Below are 25,613 nucleotides of genomic sequence, written 5' to 3'. Positions count from 1 at the left end.
TATCAATACATTAAAGCAACTTGTTAGGTGTGTGTAAATGAACAATCAAAAGTGGGCAAAAGTATTTAATGAGGATTACAGTTATGTACAGACAGGTGCATAATGATCTTCCTCCACTTCCCACACAGGCTGACAGAGTCCAGTACATTAGAGTTAATGCAGTTGGCAAGGTAGACAAAGGCACACATAGTCTAGTGCAATAGAGTAATGCAAGTTTTATTGTTTTGACTTCATGTTGTCCTGCTTTGTTGGGGGGGTAATGTGTGTTGTGTTTGCAGTAGCAATGTGTTATATTCATAGGAAACATGTTTGTGAATGTACTGACAGTTGCAAGTCTTGGTACCTGCTCTGCACTAAAAATCAAATCATCAGCAGCATCGCAGATCTATATTACTGGTATGACATCACATGTATAATAATGGCATTTCAGCAGTACAAATATTACTCAGTCATGATGCAGTCCTCAGTGTTGTTTGAATCCGGAGCAGAGAGACAAGAAGCACTTCCAGTACTGCTGCCTGATCTGGACAAGAAAGAGATGAGAAGAGCTGAGTAGGCTCAGGAGATCAGTGTAAACACTGAAATAATGAACAATTCTTATGAGCTAGTCTATAATAAAAATGCAAGATACTCAATCAATAACAGAGCTTCTATTTCCAAATGAAGGTGTTTTTCTTCCCATATATTGTGTCTGGACAACATGAAATGGTAATTAATTATAGAGTAAGGTGTAAAAATGTCTGACCTCATTATTGAGCAGACAGTAGATCAGGAAGATGAAGGTTCCCTGCTGAGAGTTCAAGATCAGGAAGACGATCTCCAGCACCTCACTGCTATTAGTGAAGAACCCCAGAATCCAAGGACAACCAAGAACCACAAACTGACCCAGTGTTTTAAACACCATAACCCTGTGGTAAATGAGAGAAAGAACAAGATATTGTGTGTAGTTTAATTCATATGTGTTTTTTGTTAAAAATGAATCACATTCATTACTTGGTTTGTTTCAACTGTGAAATTTCAGCGTTCAGTTTTGTGAGAGCTGAGTTGAGACCGATGCTGATCCTGATGAAGAAAATCATGTTCAGCTGTAGAAAGATAAATGATATTTTAAATTTTAATTCAACAACCCCCTTGCAATTTTCTGTACCAAGAACTTACTGCTATTATGACACAAACAGGACCCAGCAAACTCCAGTTAAACCCTTTATCATATTTAATCCAGCAACTGATGAGAAGAAAACAAAATATTACAGATTCTAATATTGTCAGTAATGTTATTACAGCTCGTTTACAAATAGATTTTTGTTAAAAAGCAGAAAACAGCTCTGAGCTTATGATCAAATATACGAATGAACAACACAACTCACTGTTCACTGCCGTATCCTTCTGGAACCAGCAAAATAGACACGCCCACCACAACCAGAGCAACCACATATCCAATCACACACAAGAATCCACTGCTAAGCACCTCCTTCTTTTTGGAGCTGATCTGTGATAGGTTCTTGACGCAGATGAAGAGCAGCACAGCTTCAATGAACATCCACACAAAGGCGGAGAGGAAGAGGAAGTGCAGAACGCCTGCTATCACCACACACAACACCTGGAGAGCATGAGAGAGGGTTATGATGATTCTCAGTGCGGCTGTGCTGAGCTGTAGAGCTCCTTCATCATTCTCACCTGCTGAGGGCGAATGAGGCTCAGGAACTGTTGCGTGAGCAGCAACAGAAGGTGAGCCGACAGCAGACTGATGCAGATGTTGATTCGAGCCACATTATTGACTCCAGGACTCCACTGACAAAGAGCAAAGGACAACAGAGCCAAACCGAAGAACACCAGACCCACGATCACACACACCAGACCCAGCAGCTCCAGCAGATCGCTCTGAGAAAACATGCAGAGAACATGAGTGCCAGATCTGTGCTGCTCTTCAATGCTCTCTAGAAATGTTCTGGTACCGGTGGTGGACTGCTGCTGGTCTGCATGATGAGAGCGAATGTGGACAGATGAACACAGGAACACACAGTGTGGCTGCTGTTGCTGTTTAACACAGAACAACCATCTACAATCCACTCGCTGATATTCCAGTACACACAGGACAGAGAACCGTTGGGGTCAAACTCCTGCAAGAAGAAGAAGAAACAAGCAGAAAATATGAGCAGAGTGAATATTAGATGTGTTCAGATGTTGATCAGTGCTGATGTTGGACTAAAACACATTTCAGTCTCTCACTCTGATGTGTCTGAAGGTGAAGTTGACTGGTTTGGTGAGTGCAGTGTTGCTGGTTTTGGGAAGAGTAGCTGAGATCACAGTGGACATCATGGTTTTAATGGTGTTTTTTGGTGTGTTGAAGAAGTCGGCCTTCAGTAGATTCTCCATTGTGGTGTAGCTCATGAACGCCACAGCAGCAGATCCTGTGGGACAGAAACAGATGCTTACACGTACGTAAAACTATGGTAAAATCACAAATGTCAAGAATAAATGTGGTTCAGTGGCAGTGATATGATAATACATTAAGAAAACATACACCGAACATTTAACTCACTGTCATTGTTGTTCTTGGCGATGCCAATGAGATCGATGTCCATAGAACAACTTCTTGTTTTAAGTTGAGGGATTTTATCTAAGGTCACCTGGGGTCCAACCATGAAGATTTGTCCCTCTGATTAAAAACAAACATGCTGTTATGTGCTATAATTTATTTAATTTTTTTAACCAACACTGCTTACTTCTGGAGGACAATCCTTACTCTGCTTCATACAAGTGACTGGGCTTGACAAGCTACCTGTGGCAGACACTCTTTTCCTCTTCATATGCACCAGACATCTTTTTATAAGCACGCCATACTTATTGGAAATCATTGTGCATTTTTAAGTGTGCTCCACAGAGGTGAAGACACATGCTCTACAATCCATCCTTGAATGACCACAGAGCGAAAGAGCTACAACAATTCCTGGGCTTTGCTAATTTCTACAAATGCTTCATCCAGTTTCAGTATCATTACCTCTCCACTTACCCCACTCCTGAAAGGACATTTAAAGAATTTCATTTGGAAACCAGCTGCCCACTAAGCATTCGAGCTACTTAAAGAAAAGCATAGACCTACTGCTACACCATTCAGACCTTCTGTTCCCTTGAAAGCAGTCCAGGGATCCTCCATGCTTCCACCCTTGTATAAACTTCACCAAGAAACTATCTCCAACTGAGCAAAACTAGGAAATCTGCAATGTAGAACTCCTGGCCATCAACACCTGGTTCACCTTGGAAGAGTGGCGAGACTGGCTGGAGGGGACTTCTCGTTGCCTTACAGTCATTTCTGAACATAAATACTTGCATGAGGTGAAACATCTTAACTCTCATATGAGCCGTCTTCTTCACATGCTTTAAATACTTCATAACTTACTGATTCGCAGCCATATCAACCTGCAGCCCAAGGCCAGTTACTCACTAAAGCTAAGCAGGGCTGAGCCTGGTCAGTACCTGGATGGGAGACCACTAGGGAACACTAGGTTGCTGTTGGAAGTGGTGTTAGTGAGGCCAGCAGAGGGCGCTCAACCTGTGGTCTGTGTGAGTCGTAATGCCCCAGTAAAGGGGACACTACACTGTCAGTGGGCGCCGTCTTTCGGATGAGACATTAAACTGAGGTCTTGACTTTCTGTGGTCATTAAAAATCCCATGGCACTTCTCGTATAGGGTAGGGATGTAAGACTGGGGCGGGGGGCACTTTTGATCATTTTGGAAGGGCACTTTCTATCCAAGACTAAAAAGGGCATGTGCACTGCACAGGTTGAGCCCTATGTGTGCCATGCCTGGGCGGCAGGCAAACACAGGATGAGTAAGCAATTGCTGACCGTAGGCTTAGTGTGTCCTTGCCTTTAGATGGAGTGTTTATTCACTCTCTCACCTTCATTCCTGCCTGTACTGAGAATTGAACCAGCAACCTTTGGAAGTCCAAGTGCCTAATCATTCAGCCTTAACTGCCATTTAATTGTATATTATGCTTTCTGAATCAAACATAACATATGACAGAATAAATGGAATATTGCCAATTTCCACTGTGTATTCACTAAAGTTGCGTGAGTCAAAGAGGAGCAGGTCTGAGGTTCATTATCAATAATAACAGTGTCTCCACTTACCTACAGCCTCAAGAGTGAAACTGACATTGGCACTTGAGTTTGTCGGCTTCACCAATGTAGAAATGAGTTTCTCGCTGCTTTTTAACACTTTATCTCCATATGAGGCTAGTTCAGCTGAGTTTACTGCTGATGAAGATACTGAAATCTTATCTGATATGTTCAAGGCCTTGGTCAAAATGTTGGTTACAATCTGATTTAATGATCAAAGAAAAACAGTTACTCTACATGGAAATGTAAAGACAGACAATAAGATAAAACTACTAATGTATTGTACAAATTTATAACATAGTTTTAATGAATTTATTATTTCACTCTCTTACATTCAGTGGAAGCTCTTGAGCTGTAATGTTCTCTATCTGCTCAAGAAGATTTTCTAGACATCCTCTAGAGCTCTGAAAATACAAATGGGCTTTATACAGTAGAGCTGCACTATAGATCAAAAGGAAATTGCAAAGTAGATTCAACAAATGCTTGGATTGTCATGCAGTGAATCACGATTCTGTGATCAGAAGTAAATCTCCTCTAAATGCCAGAGGCACTCTTGTGTGGACACTTTAAATACATTGTGAAGAAGAAACCCAGAAGATTTCTATAGTAGCTGCTACATAGGTTTGTTGAATAAACAGAAGATTTACCTGCATTCATTATTTCAATGTGACTAATAAACATAAGACTCATTTAACGGATGGATTTATTTCAAACACTCAACTGAAGTTATGAACAATTTAAATGAGGTATTTTCACATGCTTTCAGATGCAGGATCAACACTAGAGCTGCAGTTAACTGAGAAGCTACACAAGCAGCAGCCTTTAGCTATTATTAAGAATGACTTGGGTTAAAGCTGCGGTCACACTAGAGTTTGTGCGTGTGAGATTCTGTCGTACGGCGCTGCGAAAAGGGGCAGGATTAAACCTAATCAGCTGCTCCAGAACGCAGCAGCACGAGTGGTCTTTAATTAACATAAAAGAGCACATGTTACTCCGCTACTCACCCGTTTGCACTGGCTGCCAGTTGCTGCTCGCATCAAATTCAAAGCTCTGATGTTTAGCTACAAAGCGATTTCTGGCTGCGCCCCTACTTATCTGCTCTCACTTCTGCAGATGTATGTGCCCTCCAGATACTTGCGTTTTGTGAATGAACGTCGCCTCGTGGTTCCATCCCAAAGAGGGAAGAAATCACTTTCCCGAACTCTCGCGCTCAATCTGCCCAGTTGGTGGAATGAACTCCCTAACTGCATCAGAACGGCAGAGTCACTTGCTGTCTTCAAAAAATGACTAAAATCTCAACTATTTACCCTTCCTAATCTGCAATTGCCTCTCTAGCTATACCACTAACTGTACTCAAAATAAAAAAACTTACATTATTAATGCTTTCTTTCTTAGACTTTACAGACCTGAAACTTGCCTACAGCACTTATTCATTGTTGCTCTTATAGTTGTGTAAATTGCTTCCTTTTCCTCATTTGTAAGTCACTTGGGATAAAAGCGTCGGCTAAATGACTAAATGAAAATGTAAACAAGATGATTAAACATTTAAAAAAGCAAGATGGTGATCCATGTTTTAATTTTTTGTCCAGAAAGGTATTGTCACACGATCTTGCGTTTCCAGTTTGACGCATTCATTTGCATGCGTATGAATGGAAGTCTATGGGGAGAAAAGTGCAGTGTGACCTCAGCCTAATTATCATGCGATCATCTGCGATTAAGAACGAGGTATTGTGTAGCTCGACAGTGAACAATGACATCGTGTTATAAACACTGCTCCATCTGAAAACAGGTGCTGGAGATTTACTATTAATTTCACAACAATCACCCTTATTGTTCAGCCCTATTGATCAGTTAACAAAATCAAATCACAAAAATCATGAGTAATGATCTCAAGTTTGGGTCCCACTTTATATTAAGTGGCCTTAACTAATATGTGCTTACACAGGAATTAATAGTTTGTTATAATGTACTTATTGTGTAAACACCTGTATTTACTGTGCACTTATGCTTGATTAAATACATGTATGTAATTACATCTGTTATTAACTTTTGTAATTACATTTGTAAATACACTGTTGACCATCCCTTACACCTTAACCCACCCTTAAACCTACCCACACCACCAAACCTGTGCATAACCCAACCTCTATCCCAACTCAAAAGCACCACAAGTGTTCTCAAATACATTATAAACACAGTAAGTACATTGTATTTATTTTTTGATGTAAGTACATAGTAGTTAAGGACACTTAATATAAAGTGGGACCCAAGTTTGTTTTGCAATATTAACAAAAACAAAACTTAGTTTGACTTAGTTTGTCAGAAACCACCTGTAATTAATAGAAAATTGCAAGTATCCAATATAATGCAGAACTATATATAATATAATGCACACTGCTGTCTGAATTATTTAACTATTTGAACTACTGTATATTATAATGTAAGAAACTTAACTTACGGTGCATCCTTTCGGTGGTGTTGAAGCTACAAAGAGAAAAATCACAGTGAACAATGAGAACATCTCTATGAAAAAGGATACAATTTGTGAAATATTATAAAAGCATTTATCACTTAAAGGTGCAGCAGGTGATTGTCTTCAGAAGCATTTGTTATTGTGCTGGTTGAAAGTCTCTTCACAGTCCAATAGTAATGATTACAGTAAATGATCTAAATGTCTTCATATGCATTTTTATATGAGTAAGGCATAAAACTAAAAAAATGTTCATCCAGTTAAATAGAGTCAGGCCGACATCTCTCATAATTCCGATAAGCAGCTCAAACTGTCTATCAGCAAATGTAGATTCGGACTTCTGCGCATCTGTTCGCGCAGATCAGCCATTTGTGCGTGCCCGTCTGCATAAGCGCGGCCGCGCGGTCATGAGACAGACAGGGAGAAATCAAACGCTGAATTGAAACTTTTTAAAACCTGAATCAATATTATAGTTACTTAGCATACTGGAAGAAGGACGACACCATGGCTGAAGTATTACTGTTAGAGAGGTCATGTTCTGTTTTAAAACTGTTTTAGTCAGGCTAACCTGATGTTAGATTGTGTTCTGTTGTAAATGACTTATATGCACAGACGTGTTGTTCAGCCACTGAAATCTCCCTGTGAAAGATTGATGTGATTATTTTCAGTTTCATAAGGTCCTTTTACAGTATTGTTAATGTAGATTTTTATTTAGTTTAACAACAAAACATTAGTAAATATCGCTCTTCCGCCTAGCCTGCTTTACTGAGCTGAAGTTGCTTTTATATTCACATTGGGTCATTTGAACAGTGACAGGCTTCCTATACTGTTTACCGCTACTCTGAATATTCGCTCTGAAATAGCATGTAAGTGTGGCTAGGTAATAAATGTAATTCCTGCACGCCGCTGGCTAAACACTAACTAACTGGCAAATGACATGAACTAGTGGGTTGTCTGTCTGCTGTTGTGACACGGTGCACGCGCTCACGATTTCAGGGGGTGTGGCTTTGAATCAAAGTCCCTCCCTGCCATCCAAAGATAATATGCTAAGCGGTTAGCATTTTGGCAGATCACCTACTGCACCTTTAAGTGAAATCCTGATAACAGTTTGTGGACAGACATTGCAATGATCTGCAACTGTACAATCTTTAATCCTTCATCTTTAATTAAAGACACAAACACTTGTTCTGTTCTACAGATACACACATGCTCTCTATTAAACACAATTAACAGAGGAAACAGACATTACCAGGTAAGCTTGTTTGTGGCGTGACTGTTGTACTGCTGCTGGTGATGTTAGTAACAGCTGGAAAAAATCTGACCGTTAGTAATCAATAAATATTATTAGTATGCAACCCATATGTGAAAATCCAGATAAAGTAATTATGATTCAGTTAGTGATTCAATGTTTTCAACAAAAAACATTCAACATAATGTAAAGAATATTCTGAGAAAATATAACCTTGATTTATTTAATATCGACTTAGTTCGGCCATGTCAAAAATGTGCTTATATTCTGCAAATTTATATTTGATTTAAATTACATGAACTGTTACACCGTCAATATAATCCACTTTCACTTCCTTGCACTTCAACTGCTGACCTGTCATAAAGCATAATTATCAATCAAGCGTAGCATTAGTATCTAAAAACTGAATAACTTGGCAGCAAATCAGCCATTAAAATGAATTTAAAGTAAGCTGGTTATCTTGCCACACGTTGAGCTTTGAAATGAAATAAACTGCTCTGGAAATTCTGGCAATGATACAGAAAATTTTATACAGAAAGTATAGCACTGTCCTGACATTATCTATACAACTTTGATGCTCTTTTTCCTCAGAAATGGAGTATACGACTTTAACCAGGGTTTCACAGAGAGAGTAAAATTTACAGAACTTTACATTGAACATATAAAGGTTATATGCTGCAGACAATCAGTAGGTCAGGCATGTCAGGTAATCAAAATGTACATTGATTAATTGCAGATGGGTGGTGGATGGAAAATCAATATTATAATATAAATCAAGATCAATTAATAATGATGCAAATATGAACTTGTGAACTCTAAATGTGAACTTGTTTTAAAAGCATTTTTTCAGTAGACAAGCGCTAATATGCAAACTCTCATGTAAAAAAGGGGTGTGTGGAGGGTGAGGGAAAGGTCCTTTCTTAATACAGACTACATTACCAGGTAAATTTGTCTGTGGTGCCACTGTTGAACTGGTGTTAGCGATGTTAGTAATAGCTGAAACACAATGATATATTATTATCAATTGCTGAACTCAAATAACACACAGATAATGTGATGTCTACAATTACTTAAGTCAGACTACAGAATACATTACCTGGTAAACTTGTCTGTGGTGCCACTGTTGAACTGGTGTTAGCGATGTTAGTAATAGCTGAAACACAATGACATATTATTATCAATTGCTGAACACAAATAACACACAGATAATGTAAATTCTGCATTTATTGAAGTCAGACTACAGACTACATTACCTGGTAAACTTGTCTGTGGTGCCGCTGTTGAAGCTGTGTTGGTGATGTTAGTGATAGCTGTAAAACAATGATGAATTATTATTATTATTATTAACTTCTGAACTCAAATAACACACAGATAATGTGATGTCTGCAATTATTTAAACCAGACTACATTACCAGGTAAACTTGTCTGTGGTGCCGCTGTTGAAGCTGTGTTGGTGATGTTAGTGATAGCTGTAAAACAATGATGAATTATTATTATTATTATTAACTTCTGAACTCAAATAACACACAGATAATGTGATGTCTGCAATTATTTAAACCAGACTACATTACCAGGTAAACTTGTCTGTGGTGCCACTGTAGTGGTGTTGGTGATGTTAGTAACACCTGAAACACAATAACTGACTTTTATCAATCACTGAACACAAATAACACACAGATAACGTCCTAATGTCTCCAATAATTTAAGTCAGACTACATTACCTGGTAAAGTTGTCTGTGGTGCTGCTGTTGTAGTGGTGTTGGTGATGTTAGTGATAGCTGTAAAACAATGATGAATTATTATTATTATTAACTTCTGAACTCAAATAACACACAGATAATGTGATGTCTGCAATTATTTAAACCAGACTACATTACCAGGTAAACTTGTCTGTGGTGCCACTGTAGTGGTGTTGGTGATGTTAGTAACACCTGAAACACAATAACTGACTTTTATCAATCACTGAACACAAATAACACACAGATAACGTCCTAATGTCTCCAATAATTTAAGTCAGACTACATTACCTGATAAAGTTGTCTCTGGTGCCGCTGTTGTAGTGTTGGTGATGTTAGTGACAGCTGAAACACAATGACTGATTAATATCAATTACTGAACACAAATAACACACAGATAATGTGATGACTGCAATTACTTAAGTCAAACTACAGACTACTTTACCTGGTAAAGTTGTCTGTGGTGCTGCTGTTGTAGTGGTGTTGGTGATGTTAGTGATAGCTGTAAAACAATGATGAATTATTATTATTATTAACTTCTGAAGTCAAATAACACACAGATAATGTGATGTCTGCAATTATTTAAACCAGACTACATTACCAGGTAAACTTGTCTGTGGTGCCACTGTAGTGGTGTTGGTGATGTTAGTAACACCTGAAACACAATAACTGACTTTTATCAATCACTGAACACAAATAACACACAGATAACGTCCTAATGTCTCCAATAATTTAAGTCAGACTACATTACCTGATAAAGTTGTCTCTGGTGCCGCTGTTGTAGTGTTGGTGATGTTAGTGACAGCTGAAACACAATGACTGATTATTATCAATTACTGAACACAAATAACACACAGATAATGTGATGACTGCAATTACTTAAGTCAAACTACAGACTACTTTACCTGGTAAAGTTGTCTGTGGTGCTGCTGTTGTAGTGGTGTTGGTGATGTTAGTGATAGCTGTAAAACAATGATGAATTATTATTATTATTAACTTCTGAACTCAAATAACACACAGATAATGTGATGTCTGCAATTATTTAAACCAGACTACATTACCAGGTAAACTTGTCTGTGGTGCCACTGTAGTGGTGTTGGTGATGTTAGTAACACCTGAAACACAATAACTGACTTTTATCAATCACTGAACACAAATAACACACAGATAACGTCCTAATGTCTCCAATAATTTAAGTCAGACTACATTACCTGATAAAGTTGTCTCTGGTGCCGCTGTTGTAGTGTTGGTGATGTTAGTGACAGCTGAAACACAATGACTGATTATTATCAATTACTGAACACAAATAACACACAGATAATGTGATGACTGCAATTACTTAAGTCAAACTACAGACTACTTTACCTGGTAAAGTTGTCTGTGGTGCTGCTGTTGTAGTGGTGTTGGTGATGTTAGTGATAGCTGTAAAACAATGATGAATTATTATTATTATTAACTTCTGAACTCAAATAACACACAGATAATGTGATGTCTGCAATTATTTAAGCCAGACTACAGACTACAATACCTGGTAAAGTTGTCTGTGGTGCTATTGTTGTAGTGGTGTTGGTGATGTTTGCAACAGCCGAAACACAATGACTGATTATTATCAATTACTGAACACAAATAACACACAGATAATGTGATGACTGCAATTACTTAAGTCAAACTTCAGACTACATTACCTGGTAAACTTGTCTGTGGTGCTATTGTTGTAGTGGTGTTGGTGATGTCCGTTACAGCTGAAACACAATGACTGATTATCATTAATTACTGAACACAAATAACACACAGATAATGTGATGTCTGCAATTGCTTAAGTCAGACTACATTACCTCGTAAAGTTGTCTGTGGTGCTTCTGTTGTGGTGTTGTTGATGTTAATAATAGCTGAAACACAATGACTGATTATCATCAATTTCTGAACACAAATAACACACAGATAATGTGATGTCTGCAGTTACTTAAGTCAGACTACATTACCTGGTAAAATTGTCTGTGGTGCTGCTGTTGTGGTGTTAGCGATGTTAATAATAGCTGAAACACAATGACTGATTATCATCAATTTCTGAACACAAATAACACACAGATAATGTGATGTCTGCAATTACTTAAGTCAGACTACAGACAACATTACCTGGTAAAGTTGTATGTGGTGCTGCTGTTGTAGTGGTGTTGGTGATGTCAGTTACAGCTGAAACACAATGACTGATTATCATTAATTACTGAACACAAATAACACACAGATAATGTGATGTCTGCAGTTACTTAAGCCAGACTACAGACTACATTACCTGGTAAAGTTGTCTGCGGTGCCACTGTTGTAGTGTTGGTGATGTTTGTAACAGCTGAAAAACAGTGACTGATTATTATCAATTTCTGAACACAAATAACACACAGATAATGTGATGTCTGCAATTACTTAAGCCAGACTACATTACCTGATGAACTTGTCTGTGGTGCCGCTGTTGTACTGCTGTTGGTGATGTTAGTAACGACTGGAAAACAATGATGAATCAACAATCAGACAAATAAACATATAACTATTTTGTGAACACATTATGTAAAACGAGCCAAGCCTTGAACAATTTGATTTTACCAATTCTGTTTTCTAAAAATGAAGGAAAAAACTACAGTAAGAATATCTGCTGGTTGAGCACCAAATAATTTAAAATAAACAGGACATTTCTAGTTCTTCATGTCTGAACACCAAAACAAAAATAAACATTCATTCATTTATTTTCCTTCGGCTTAGTCCCTTATTTATCAGGGATTACCACTGCGGAATGAACCACCTAAAAATAAACAAATTACCTAAAGTATGAACATTTAGTCTAAATGTTTATGTACTGTAAAAGATTAAAGTCACTGGTTACAGATGCTCTCATTATACAGAACATTTGTAATGAATATTGTTGCAAATAATATAATGCTGCTGATCAGTGATGTGACGATAATGACAGACCACATTCATCATCTGTAAACTGAAGAAAATGCTGTTAATCAATAAAACATGAAAGGATCTTGATTTTTCATGCTTAATAATAGACTAGTAACCAGAAACATAAATATAATGAATGTTTAGAAAGAACTGATGTGAATATAATTACCTGCACAGTAGGCCAAATTGCATGTAGTTGGTTTAAGCAGCTCATAGACGTAATAATTTCCTGGACAGGCTTTGACTCGAATAGGAAAAGAGCCGTAATAGCAGCAGTAATTATCCCAGTGACCGCAGACATCTCGAGTGACGACTCCATCCTCTACTGTTGGGTGTCCACCACGAATCCACAGTGGAGCATGAGTGCCACAACTAAACTTCTCAACACATGTGTCTGGGATCTCAGCGTTCAGACCGTTAATTAAGAGCCGATACCAGCCGCTCCAGGAGACTGACCGGTCACACATGTAGACTGATTTTGATGGCTGACTGCTGTTGGCTCTCCATGAATCATCCAACAGAGTATAGTTGAAACAGGGATCTGCAGGAAAAAAATCCTCAAAAACTAGAATGTAAATCGCAGCCTTAAAGGGATAGTTCACCCAATAATTAGAATTCTGCCATAATTTACTAACCATTTATTTGTTTTCAACTTTTCTGATTTCTTTCTCCAGTTAAATCTAAAAGAAGATATTTTGAAGAAATAATATTTTTGACTTCCAAGGCAATTGCTTTTCATACTATTGACATTGCTGGTTACAGGGGTTCTGCTTTCTTCAAAATATATTCTGTGTTATTAAAGAATCTCATAAACAAGTTTTAACCTTATTTACATTAATTTAAAATGTGGTATGCCCTGCATTTGCACACTGTCACATATTAGTAAATCACCTTGAATTTCTTTGTGTTTAGGTATATTTTGAGCATGCATTTGTTAGGACTTGTGCAGTCACCATTGAAGGTATCGACACCTGTGATTTCTTTTTGATCAAGAACCTTAAATCCAAATCAGCAGAAAAGAACATGTCTTTGCAGTGATGTGCAGAAAAGAAGGAAACTGATGCTCTGTGGTCATTGGCTTTGCAGTTAGTTGATCAAATCATTAAAGCATCACCAACCCCATTCTCCTCAAAATACAAGATAACTTTCTTGCAACGAAACTCTTTGAATTATTGCAAGCCAGAAAATTGGCAGACTTTAGTCTGTGAAAAAAAAATCCTCTGTAAAATGTATAAACTGTCACCAAACATTAAAGTTAACCAAATCCAGCTTATCAATCACACTTATTGATAGGCTGGAAAACCGGGTTGGGCCTTGTGCTCAAGTGGTTTAGATCTTACCTTGAATAAAGAGTATGGGACAATAACCGGTTTCAAGGTATACTGCTGCTTGGAAAAGTCAAGGTTCCAAAACCACCTGTCATAATCATCAGCGATCTAGTAGCTACAGATCGCTAAGGGACTACAAGTCGGCCATTTATAGACTACATGTTTATATCCTGCTCCAAATCTCCACTGATTAGACTCACACAGCTGATGCTGCTTCTGGACTGATTACTGCACTACATAAACAGCACAGAAACACCCACTGTTGCTGAGTCTTGTTATCTGTTTAGTGACACTACAACAAGTTTTCCTTTGTCTTGTTTTTTCCGTGTTTTGATCCTTGCCTTGTTTATTTGTTAAATCCTGTTTGCTGCCTGCCTTGTGACCATCTGCCTGTTATTTTGACAACGACTCTGGATTGCCCTTATACATCTGTTTGCTCCTGTATTGTCCACTGCTTGCCTGACCATTCTAATAAACCTGCATGTGGATCCGCACCTCTGTTGTCAGTGTCACATCCCTTGGTTTCACCGGCAAAGAACTCAAATGTGTAAGTGAAATCATGCTGAAAATATTACCGAGTGCTATTAGGAAAATTGACTGAACTGCAGTCTTTGTTTATCTGTTATTTCTCTCTATAATGTAAAGCCTATCATGCATAATTCTAGCCAAGACTATGATGAGAAAGTCTTACCTCTGATTTATATTGGGTGACGATGCCTGTGGGTGTCACCATTCAAAATTACAGCACACCTTTTCGCTTATAATGTCTTATTGCCATAAAAATAAAATAAGGATGCAGGACAGCTGAGTGGGACCCTGCAAAATAAAGTCTCAAACTCTAACCAATTTAAGGAGAGTTTACTCACATGTGACTTGTTTTAGCTAGAACAACCAAGAACAAAGTGCAACATAGTAACAATTTTAATCCCTGTTTCAGAACAGAACAATCCATCTACAGGTGTAAAAGCAGCCTAGACAGAACTTATTTTGGAGCAGTAATCCCAATATTGTGATACCGTGATATTTTTATCCTAGGTTATACTGTTTTATACCATAATCTTATACCAGCCCATGTCTAATAGAGAGGGTTCTATATTAGTATAAGTTCAATTCTGGCACCTCTCCTGAGCCAAATAATGACAAAGAATCAAATCTCCTACAACAGCTATACTTATTATACACAGCCTTATCGACTAATGACTACAGCCCCATTGACACCCTCTGCCAATGCATTGAATTAATTGTTAAAATTAGCAATGTATTAATTGTAAAAATTAATTGTTAGGTGTGCCAAAAATTTCTTAAGTTAAACAAAGAGAAAACTAAAGTTATTGCGTTTTTCAACAAAGTTTAGGAGTGCACACTTTGGCTCTAGGGCTCGAACAATAAAAAAAGGTCAATAATCTTGGTGTGACTCTGGAGTCAGATATGAGCTTCAGTAGTCATATCAAAGCATTCAGTAAGTCAGCATACTATCATCTCAAAAACATTGCAAGAGTCAGATGCTTTGTTTCCATAGAAGACTTAGAGAAACGTGTTCATGCTTTTATCAGCAGCAGGGTGGATTACTGTAAAGGACTCCTCACTGGCCTTCCCAGAAACACAGGTCTTAACACTGGCTCCCAGTTACATTCAGAATAGATTTTAAAGTATTATTATCTGTCTATAAATCATTAAATGGCCTAGGACCTCAATCCATTACAGATGTGCTGACTGAATACAAACCCAACAGATAACTCAGATCTTTTTGATCAAGTAAATTTGAAATTTTCAAGAGTTCAGTCAAAGCAGGGTGAATCTGCTTTCAGCTGTTGTGCCCCCACTGCTGTAATCAGCTTAAAGAAATGATCAGATGTGCTCCAACATGTACTTAAATAAATTTAAAATCTTATTTTTTATAGCTTAGCTATTTTTTTAAATGAAAAGTGTTATATATATAGCAATGCAACTCGTCACCTTAGATTTATATCTGACCTTTTGTCAAAATTGAGTTATTGACATATTCTTATTAAATTACAACTTATTTACATTACGGCATGTTTTTTTTTTTTACAAGTTGTTTACATTTTAAGACTTTTTATTTAAAAAACAAATGTTACACACATACAGTTTGCTATGGAATGCAAAAACTTTAAAGCTCAATATCTCAAAATCATTTCGAACTCAAATAGAAACTTATAATTCCAAGGTGACAAACTGCTAATGACTGGATCTGTCAATCGTTTTATTATCTGTTTTATTTATCTGTTGAAAATAATTTATAATATAATTTCTCTGCTATAGCTGATAGGTGGAATTTATTAATTAAAAAAAAAAAAATAGGCAACTTTACAGATATATTTCACTATTGTTAGTTACTGAGTGAAAGTCAGCAGTGTTTCTTTACCAGGTGTGATGATCACTGGTGTGGCAGCTGTAGAGCTGATGATAACACTGCCAACATCTGAAAATTTACACCAATAAAAATGTATGAACATAGACAAATTCTATGAACGTGTAGATAATGTTTGATGTTTGAGTTTGTAATTTACATGCAAATCTATTTAGTGATGAAAAAACACAATGCACATTAATTTATTTCTATTTAAAATAATGAATGTGTAGAAAGAACTGATGTGAATATAATTACCTGCACAGTAGGCTAAACTACAGTCAATTGGACTGCGCAGCTCATAGACGTAATAGTTTCCTGGACAGGCTTTGACTCGAGTAGGAATAGAGCCGATAAAGCAGCAGTAATTATCCCAGTTAGCACAGACATCTCGAGTGACGACTCCATCCTCTACTGTTGGGTGTCCACCACGAATCCACAGTGGGAAAGAAGTGCCACATCTAGCCACTGCAACACATGTGTCTGGGATATGAGCACTCAGACCATTAATGAAGAGCCGATACCAGCCGCTCCAGGAGACTGACTGGTCACACATGTTGGTGTTATTTGTATTATTGACGGATCTCCAAGAGTCATTCAGCACAGTGTAGTTGTAGCAGGGGTCAGCCAGATTAACTGTAACAAAAATAATAAAAATATTCAGAACTTCTTACAATAATTTGTTTTTAATCATGTTCACACACAGCATCCTTTAGACATGATGACAACCCAGATCAGTTTATCATTTGTGTTAAAGCCAACACACAACAGTACAATACATTACCAACTGTGGTTGTGTCTTGTGTGAAGGTTACAGAGGCCAAGACACCTGTACAAATGCAAAGTAAAGTAACAAAATACAAATGGATCAACATTTGAAATGGCAGACAATCAACAAAACACAAAAAACAAATAAAAAATAAACAAATTAAGCCATTCCTAAAGGTCTCATGAAGTGCTTTAAAATGTAATTTTTTTATTCGATGTTTGACGTAATTTCAACTGAAACATGATCAGAGGGCGGGGCATGGTGTAGCCCCTCCCCTTTTTATAAAACAGCCAATAGCATTTTGCTTGATCACCACTCTGCCCATGAGAGTGGTTGAGCTCAAGCGTATCAAATGTGAAATGTCTTAAGGAGGGAGCATACACTAGATAAGGAGCATACACTAGAGAGCATTTGATAGGTCAGGATTTTATGAGAAACAGATGTATGAAGACTTAGGGCCCTATCATACACCCGGCGCAAGACGCGGCGCAATAGTCTTTTAGTAGCTTCAGCTTGGCGCAAGAGTCGTTTTGAGGCGTTGCGCTACGCTGTTTAAATAGCAAATGCATTAGCGCTCATTTGTGCGCCCATAGGTGTTCTGGTGTATAAAGTAAGGCGTTCTGAGGCGGACCGCTGGCGCGTTGCTATTTTGAGAATCTATAATAGATTTTTCATTAGACCAAAACTAACCCGGTCTAAACTCCGGCGCAGAGTTGCGCCTCGCTTACACACTGCTTAATACGCACAAGAGAGCAATAGGCAAATATCTTTACATATGAAAAATGTAAAATATTAAGGATATATATAGGATATAATAAGAATAGATATAGGATATAAATATAAAGGATTAAAATATTACAAAACATATTATTTTCTAGCCTACATAAATATGAAAAATCACTGCTTTTATGTCTTCTTCATCTCGGGAGGCTTTTTCAGTTCATTCATAACAATTTGCTTTTGTATAATGTTATTATTATTAGCAGTATTATTTAATATATCCAGATTTATATTTGTTTTATTAAAAACAAGCTTAGATTTGCCCACCTGTCAGGTTTTAGACCAAATGGGGCACAGCATGTGTTTTAGGATATAACTCAGGTTTTTGAAGACATTTTGCTATTATTATTCATTTATTCGTTATTATGCGTCCTGTAAATAGTGAATGCGCATATGGCGTGACGCAGCTGGCTCTTAAAGGGAATGAGAGATGAGACTCTAATTGGTTTATTCTCAAAACACATCTTTAACTTATTAGGAAAATAAACTCAACCCTTCTAGACCATACGCCACAGCGCAAAGCAGATTTTCCCGTCCGTAAATTAGCAAAAATGCGTTCTGACACTGTGCCCTGCGTTTTGCGCTCTGCTCATGGACCGTCAAAATAAAGCCCTTAATGACTACATTTACATGTGCATAAATGATGTGATTACTTCTAATAATCAAAGTAAGGGCTTAATCACAATAAAACATTTACATGTGATGAGCAAAGAGGCCGCCACAGCCTCCGACAACTGATGAAAGTGAAAAGCGGATGGTTGGGGGTCGGTTGGATGCGTAGTACAAGTACAATTACTTCATTACTGCACTTAAGTAGATTTTTCTGGAATCAGTACTTTACTCCATTGTTTATTTTTCTGACAACTTTTTACTTTTACTTCTTACATTTTTACACTAATATCTGTACCTGTACAGATACCTGTACTTACACTTGACTGTGTAACTCCATTATGTTATGAGTTGGATTGTTTTTTTTTTTTTTTTACTGTAAGTAAATTATAAAATTAAACATAAATACTGCATTAGTTAATATAAAACAGAGGTTTCTAGTTATTTTTAAACATTAAATGAATTAGGAAATCACCCAAAACAATGTTAATCAAGTTTGACACATTTACCTTCTGCCTACCATCCACAATCAAGTCTGGTTTTTGACCCTCTATACTGTATGAAGGCACCCCTGATATATATCAAATTATTGTGTTTACATAAGGTAAATTTTGATCGCAATGTTGCAAATTTCCATTATAATCGCATTAAGAAGGTCCATGTAAAGTCATTATATGTGTTTGTTTGTAAAAGCGTAAGATAAGAACTGTTTGACAAAACAAATGACCTCTTAGAGTAGCTCCTGTGTCCATTTAGCCGAGGATTTACACATGGTAAAATGCTCAACCCTAAAGTAGAACATCCTTATTTGACATCAGATCTACATATTATTATAATGGCATCAATTTAAACTACCCCTTCAATAAATACAGTTGTGTCTAATGCACGGCCACACACACAACAGCCAAAGATAGATTTCTGCAGCGTGACGCAATTGAATGTGCTGATTTGCATTACCACAGTTGGCAGCTTGAACTATCAACGTCACGCGTGTTGTCCTTATGTGCGTTAATAATGTCAGATTTGCTCTTTCCTCTTGTGCTTAATTGTTAAAATAGCTCTCCTATGAGTTGTCAGTCATTGTCCACTATGGCTTGCCAATTTGAGTTTCAGACCCCTGATGCAAGCCTATACCCCTTATTTAAAGATGAGCAAATCATTCTAATGTACACGAATGAGATTGTACAAATTAATGTGAATTAGCCACTAAAAATTATTAAGGATTTCCCATAGAATTAGCCAATGAAAATCACAACCCAGATAGCTAGCAATGTAATACTTATTAGCTTATTATTAATACTTAATTTTCATTTTGAAGTTCTAAGTTGTATAATTCATAAATGTGTGTAAATATATATATATATATATATATATATATATATATATATATTTTTTTTTTTTTTTTCTCCTCACTAGTTCACACTTGCATTCGTTTTAGTATAAACCATATTTGACGTGCTGTCCGGGGGGAGGGCTCTGAGCTCGAGGAGACACACTAACTCGAGTTATTCCCCTTATCAGGAAACAAAGAGGAATTGGTATTCGAGCGAAGTGTCTAGCCCGGCCCCAGAACGCTCCCCCCGGGAATTCATTGCAAGAGGTGCGGTGACGGGGTGGTGGAGGGATGCTAAAGTCGTGAGATGCTGCAGGTAAGACAGCTTTGGTATATATAGGGGTTTGTTCAAGAACTGATTTGATAATGGGATGATTGTCAATGACGTATTCGATACTGAAAATTCTGCGCATGCTCCTCCCGAAATTTGTTTACAAAACATCACTTGTTTTTTTCATGTTTTCTTGTTGATCCAGAAGTGTACAAAAAGGAGCAACGTACTGTGATGAACATTGTCTGATGAAGAGCCGGGTGCTCAAAATGTTACACACTTTGTGTCAGCCTTTTTAATATAATAAATTCGCACTTTTGGAGTTTTGGTGTTGCCACCTTTTTAATATATATTTAATACTTATTAGCTAAAATCATAACAAAATGATAACCAACAACACATACTGTAAAAGAGGATACAATATAGAAGGATAATAATATAGAAAATACTGTTCAAACTTACTCAAGACAAAAGAGGTGACAGCATGTGCTTTTAAAAAACCTGCATAAGATATAAAGTAATCAACAACAACAACATAACATACATGGGACTGAATTCTGAAGTCTGGATTTCTAACTGCATTCATGTCATGCATTTTAAGGACCGAGTGAACCAACCTTTAACCTGTTAGCCATCACTTACTTTTGGGGATTTACACCTACCTAACTTTAAATAGTAACAGTTGCTGACAGCAGTAAGCTACAAATTAGGTATCATTGGAAAAGAAGACACTTTGGGCTTTACTGTGGTAGAGGGGAAGTTTCATCCTCAAAAATTAAAAAATTATACAAAATCAATATGTTTTTCCATATAAAAACACAGGAAAACATTAATGTAATGTCCTAGAAAAAAAACATGACTTGAAAGCCAAGTGTTTCATGAGCCAAATGTTTCAAGATAGCATACAAAATTCTGAGACTATATCGGTGTCCTTCTTTCCCTCACCGTCAGATGTATTTTCTCAACATGACTAAAACAGTAACAGTTGCTGAATAATTTTAAGTAAAAATACCTACTTTTATGAAAAGAGGAAGCCATTACATTTAATGATCCAACGTAGTGTTTTCTTCTATCCACAAACCACTTCAGAGGACGAGTTTGTCAAACACACAGAAAGCACTCAGAAGCCTACAGAAAGTCAAACACGGCTGTATATGAATCAGCTTAGGATCACAAATTTTTTCCGAAAACATACCAGAAAATGATGTTAGTTTTCTGAACACACATCACACGTACTGTAACAGATGATAGTACAGCATGATGAGTTTGAATTACAGAAACCGATGAGGATTATTATGAGCATAAAGATGAACTTACCTCTGATATGCTGATTTATAGAACAGTGTTCCTCAACAGACACGGCTGGAATATAGTGATATTTGATGCAGCAATTTCTCCACCTCAAATGTAAATACTTAGACAACACAAAACAAAGCCACACAAGAACTTTACATCTAAATATAAACATACTGGCAATTCCCTGTCCGCTTTCTGTTTTGAATGTTTTGAATGTTTCTTGGCTCTAGGCGATCTATCAAGAGCTTTATCTCCTGAATTATTCTACAGAATTTGACTGGTGGTATTTACCTAGAAAACAGATCAAAATACTTAGAATTTTGTCATTTATTTATAGAAATGCTTTGGAAAATGGATTTAGTTATCTAGATCTTATTAAGGGAAGTTAGATGACAAACTCATTGGCTTGACGAAGTCTTGTCGTTAAGTCATCCTGAAATCAACATTCAAGTAGTATTATTAGTATAAATATGTTAGCTGATCCATAACAAAATTGACTCCAAAACACTGATAACATTTGCATTTACAAAATTGTCATTATTTCACACTTAACCAAGTGTTTACTGTGTGTGTGTCATGTTTTCATTGGTTGATTTAGTCAAGTGTCTTGTTCTTCATTGGTTTCCCTCATCACGTGTCTTGTTTCATGTCATGTGGTCCTTAGTGTTTGATATAAATACCCTTGTTCTTGGTGTAGGTTTGTTTGTGTAACCTCTGTGGTGAGTTTGTTGGGTTTTTGCTTTGCCGTGTCAAGCCATGAGTTAGTGGTGGGCAGAGCGAGGCTTGATAAAACACTGAAACAGTTGAAGCAAATGTGTCGAAGCTTCGTAACAATTTGAAACATCTTTACAGTGATTTTATGTATTGCTCTGGAACAGCTTCAGCAAAGAAACGGTTATGAAAATTAAGGAATTATACCCCATGTTGTTGTCTAATTAAGGTTACAAGTGATTTAGTGAAGCGGAAAGAGTTCCACACTAGCATGGCGAGATCATGTATTCGAATCCAGGGTGATGCAGCGGTAGACATTAGTTAAATACTCTGTTCTTATAATGTTTTAACATTGGTCTGACATCTGAATAAACCCTTATGTTTTGTTTTGATTATAAAGAATGGCATTATTAAAATGCATCAAGTGACAATCTCTGAGTATTTGTACAAGTAGGGATTTAAACTCATGACATTTGCAGCACAGTTAGTCTGTGCACTTGCACAGTCCACTAGGCTACATGAGATAGAGGATTTTTCCAACCCTGTCAGTCAAACACAGATTCACCAGGTCTGGAAGCGCTTATGAAATGTCTGATGCTTGGAATTACTTTAGTCACGTAACCTGGGTGTTTTGAATCACTTTAGTCACATGACCTAGGTGTTTTGAATCACGTTAGTCACGTGACCTGGGTGTTTCGAATCACTTTTAGTCACGTGACCTGGGTGTTTCGAATCACTTTAGTCACGTGACCTGGGTGTTTCGAATCACTTTTGTCACGTGACCTGGATGTTTCGAATCACTTTAGTCACGTGACCTGTGTGTTTCAAATCACTTTAGTTATGTGACCTGGGTGTTTCGAATCACTTTAGTTATGTGACCTGGGTGTTTCGAATCACTTTAGTCACGTGACCTGGGTGTTTCGAATCACTTTTGTCACGTGACCTGGGTGTTTTGAATCACTTTAGTCACATGACCTAGGTGTTTTGAATCACGTTAGTCACGTGACCTGGGTGTTTCGAATCACTTTTAGTCACGTGACCTGGGTGTTTCGAATCACTTTAGTCACGTGACCTGGGTGTTTCGAATCACTTTTGTCACGTGACCTGGATGTTTCGAATCACTTTAGTCACGTGACCTGATTTCGAATCACTTTAGTTATGTGACCTGGGTGTTTCGAATCACTTTAGTTATGTGACCTGGGTGTTTCAAATCACTTTAGTCACGTGACCTGTGTGTTTCAAATCACTTTAGTTATGTGACCTGGGTGTTTCGAATCACTTTAGTTATGTGACCTGGGTGTTTCGAATCACTTTTGTCATGTGACCTGGGTGTTTCGAATCACTTTAGTCACGTGACCTGGGTGTTTCGAATCACTTTTGTCACGTGACCTGGATGTTTCGAATCACTTTAGTCACGTGACCTGGTTGTTTCGGATCATGCTTCGGTGCAGTGTTTTGAAACGTGCGCTTCAGGATCTTGACATTGTGTTAAAATGTTAGTTTCACGTCAGCGATCCCTACTATGAGTTTATTTTGGGTTAAATTAATGTTTTGAATTCATGCCAAGTTTAGAGTTTTTGTTTTGCACTTTTTGTAAATGAACTGCAATTGGGTTCTCTACGCTAACCTTCAGTGGACTTTCATTGCAAACAATAACATGGAAACTCCAGATAAAACATTTATATTATTATTTCACCAAATGTTTTAAGCTAAATAAAATATTATTCCATTAAAATCTCAAAATACTATGTCAGGTGTGTATTCTACATATTTTCTGACATTAATATAGCATGGATAAAATTAGACTTCTATGAGACGGCAGAGATATCACAAAATCCCCAGGGTTATTTCCTTCAAAACAAATTAACATAAACAACAACAACAACAACAACAACTCACTTTGTTGCCTTATCTTTCTGGAACCAGTCAAATAGACACACACACCACAACCAGACAAGCACATATCCAATCACAAACAGGAATCCACTGCCAAGCACCTCCTTTTTTCTGGAACTGATCTGTGATGGATTCTTAAAACAGATGAAGAGCAGCACAGCTTCAATGAACATCCACACAAACCACAAATTTCTCCAAGGTGAACACGTTTAACATATAAATTAAGTTATATTAAGTCATGGTACGATATGTACCTCAGTTTTGGTATCACACTTCAATATGGCTATAATACAACAGGAATAAGCAACAAATCCTGCACCACATTGTTTAAATAGCAAATGCATCTGCACCACTTTGTGCACTCATGGACATGCTGGTGTGAAAAGGAGACGTGTAGAGGCACACTGTTGACATTTTATGGCAACTGAAATATACCATTGACCACCTAAATGCTAGTCTAAAGTCAATGGTGCAGTTTATTTGTGTTATTTAATCATAGATATATACACTAGATATCGCATAGGGACCCTAAGCATGCGTCAATAGCGCCGCCACATTGGTACAGTGCTCCAAGGACAAATGTCATTCAACCGCACTAGTCAAGACAGTGTTATTACGTGAAGATGCTGTACTTTAGTGCTGTCTACGGGTGTATTCATTCATTCACAAACGAATCGCTCCCTCCGTCAGTATGAGAAGTGAAAGCAGGAGAGGAGCTGTGTTTCAGGACATGATTAGATCAAATTTAACAGGGAGGGTGAATAGTACATTTCTGTACACACAAACACAAGCTTTTTGTCAGGAATGCCCGTGCGGTCACTGATCCATCAATGTAGAAAAGTGATGTAAAATTATAATTTTCGTAATTAGAAAAAAAAAATTACATACTAACATCGAGGAAAACTCCCGATCACAGATATATGTGTATATGTGTATATCTCTGGCTTTGGATGGCCACAGTCCTCCACTGTACCTTGGTCCCGCATTCATTTCAAAGGAGCGCTACCCTGTAGCAAGATGGCGGCGCTATTGACGCATTCCGTCCAATAGACCACAATAGGCCAGGCGACATCTAGTGTATATATTTATGTTATTTAATAAGCATTTAAAAGATTATTACAGGCTACATAAATTTAAAATCCACTATTTCCTCCCACGCCTTCACCCCAGGAGGCTTTGGTGAATCTGATTCATTCTGTAGATGGTCTGCTCTCTTTAACCTCACACACCAGCTGACCCGTTCCCTCGCTAGTGAAGCGTTCAGTTTTTCTGCTTACAAAGTTCATCCATGTAAAAAGCGAATAAAGGGAACGGCATATGAGACTCTGACTGGTTTAATGCACGTCACACCCAAAACACATCCATAACTCACTAAGAGAATAAGGCCAACCCTTTATGACCATGCGCCGGGTTCAAAGACCATTTCCCCATCATTAAAGTACTTAAAATGGACTCATGGATCATTGGAAATTGAGCTCCTGATGTCTTAATGTTTCTTGGGGAATGTTTGGTTCATTAAAGGGTCCAGTCATGCAGTATTAAAACACACAAGGATGAAGAATACTCTTGTTTATGTTGACACATTGTGCTGGACAATGGCAAGAAAGGTGAGGAACATAAAAGTGTTGTCCAGAACTGTCCGGGAAAGTAAAATGGAGGGGAAGCTAAAAACAAAAAACACACAAACACATATCCGAAATAGCAGAAATGCAATAATATTAAAAAACGATTGC

The 25,613-nt window shown here is 37.4% G+C and overlaps 2 protein-coding genes across 3 annotated transcripts in view; one reads left to right on the top strand and one right to left on the bottom strand.

Moving 5' to 3' along the window:
* Positions 1-202: 202 nt before the first annotated feature.
* On the bottom strand, positions 203-21,234 carry LOC101883942 (uncharacterized). Of its 2 annotated transcripts, XM_073906457.1 has the most exons (41): positions 20,994-21,234; positions 20,440-20,478; positions 17,000-17,044; positions 16,474-16,851; positions 16,231-16,287; positions 12,686-13,057; positions 12,017-12,073; positions 11,870-11,923; positions 11,713-11,769; positions 11,559-11,612; positions 11,412-11,465; positions 11,262-11,318; positions 11,105-11,125; positions 10,942-10,998; positions 10,788-10,841; positions 10,638-10,691; positions 10,482-10,538; positions 10,328-10,381; positions 10,178-10,231; positions 10,022-10,078; positions 9,868-9,921; positions 9,718-9,771; positions 9,562-9,618; positions 9,412-9,465; positions 9,253-9,309; positions 9,094-9,150; positions 8,937-8,993; positions 8,780-8,836; positions 7,841-7,897; positions 6,580-6,605; positions 4,454-4,525; positions 4,134-4,323; positions 2,543-2,659; positions 2,230-2,411; positions 1,956-2,120; positions 1,678-1,881; positions 1,368-1,600; positions 1,159-1,225; positions 994-1,085; positions 746-908; positions 203-523 (listed from the first exon to the last, which is right to left on the bottom strand). In XM_073906457.1, exons 1-41 carry the CDS (start codon positions 21,013-21,015, stop codon positions 464-466), a joined length of 3,729 nt encoding a protein of 1,242 aa, XP_073762558.1. In that variant the 5' UTR covers positions 21,016-21,234; the 3' UTR covers positions 203-463. The 2 variants fall into 2 exon arrangements, with proteins under 2 accessions (XP_073762558.1, XP_021333735.3); XM_021478060.3 differs by lacking the exons at positions 16,231-16,287; positions 16,474-16,851; positions 17,000-17,044; positions 20,440-20,478; positions 20,994-21,234 and adding an exon at positions 13,857-13,981.
* The window catches only part of LOC137495978 (uncharacterized), a 108,662-nt gene continuing 102,943 nt past the window's right edge, over positions 19,895-25,613 (top strand). Inside the window, exon 1 of the transcript XR_011015999.2 lies at positions 19,895-20,022. The gene's annotated coding sequence lies outside the window, so the exon portion shown is untranslated. The remainder of the gene's footprint in view (positions 20,023-25,613) is intronic.

Source organism: Danio rerio, chromosome 1, assembly GCF_049306965.1.
Source record: "Danio rerio strain Tuebingen ecotype United States chromosome 1, GRCz12tu, whole genome shotgun sequence".
Taxonomy (NCBI): domain Eukaryota; kingdom Metazoa; phylum Chordata; class Actinopteri; order Cypriniformes; family Danionidae; genus Danio; species Danio rerio.
Note: the sequence above shows the minus strand (reverse complement) of the source record. Positions and strands in the feature narration are given on the sequence as shown.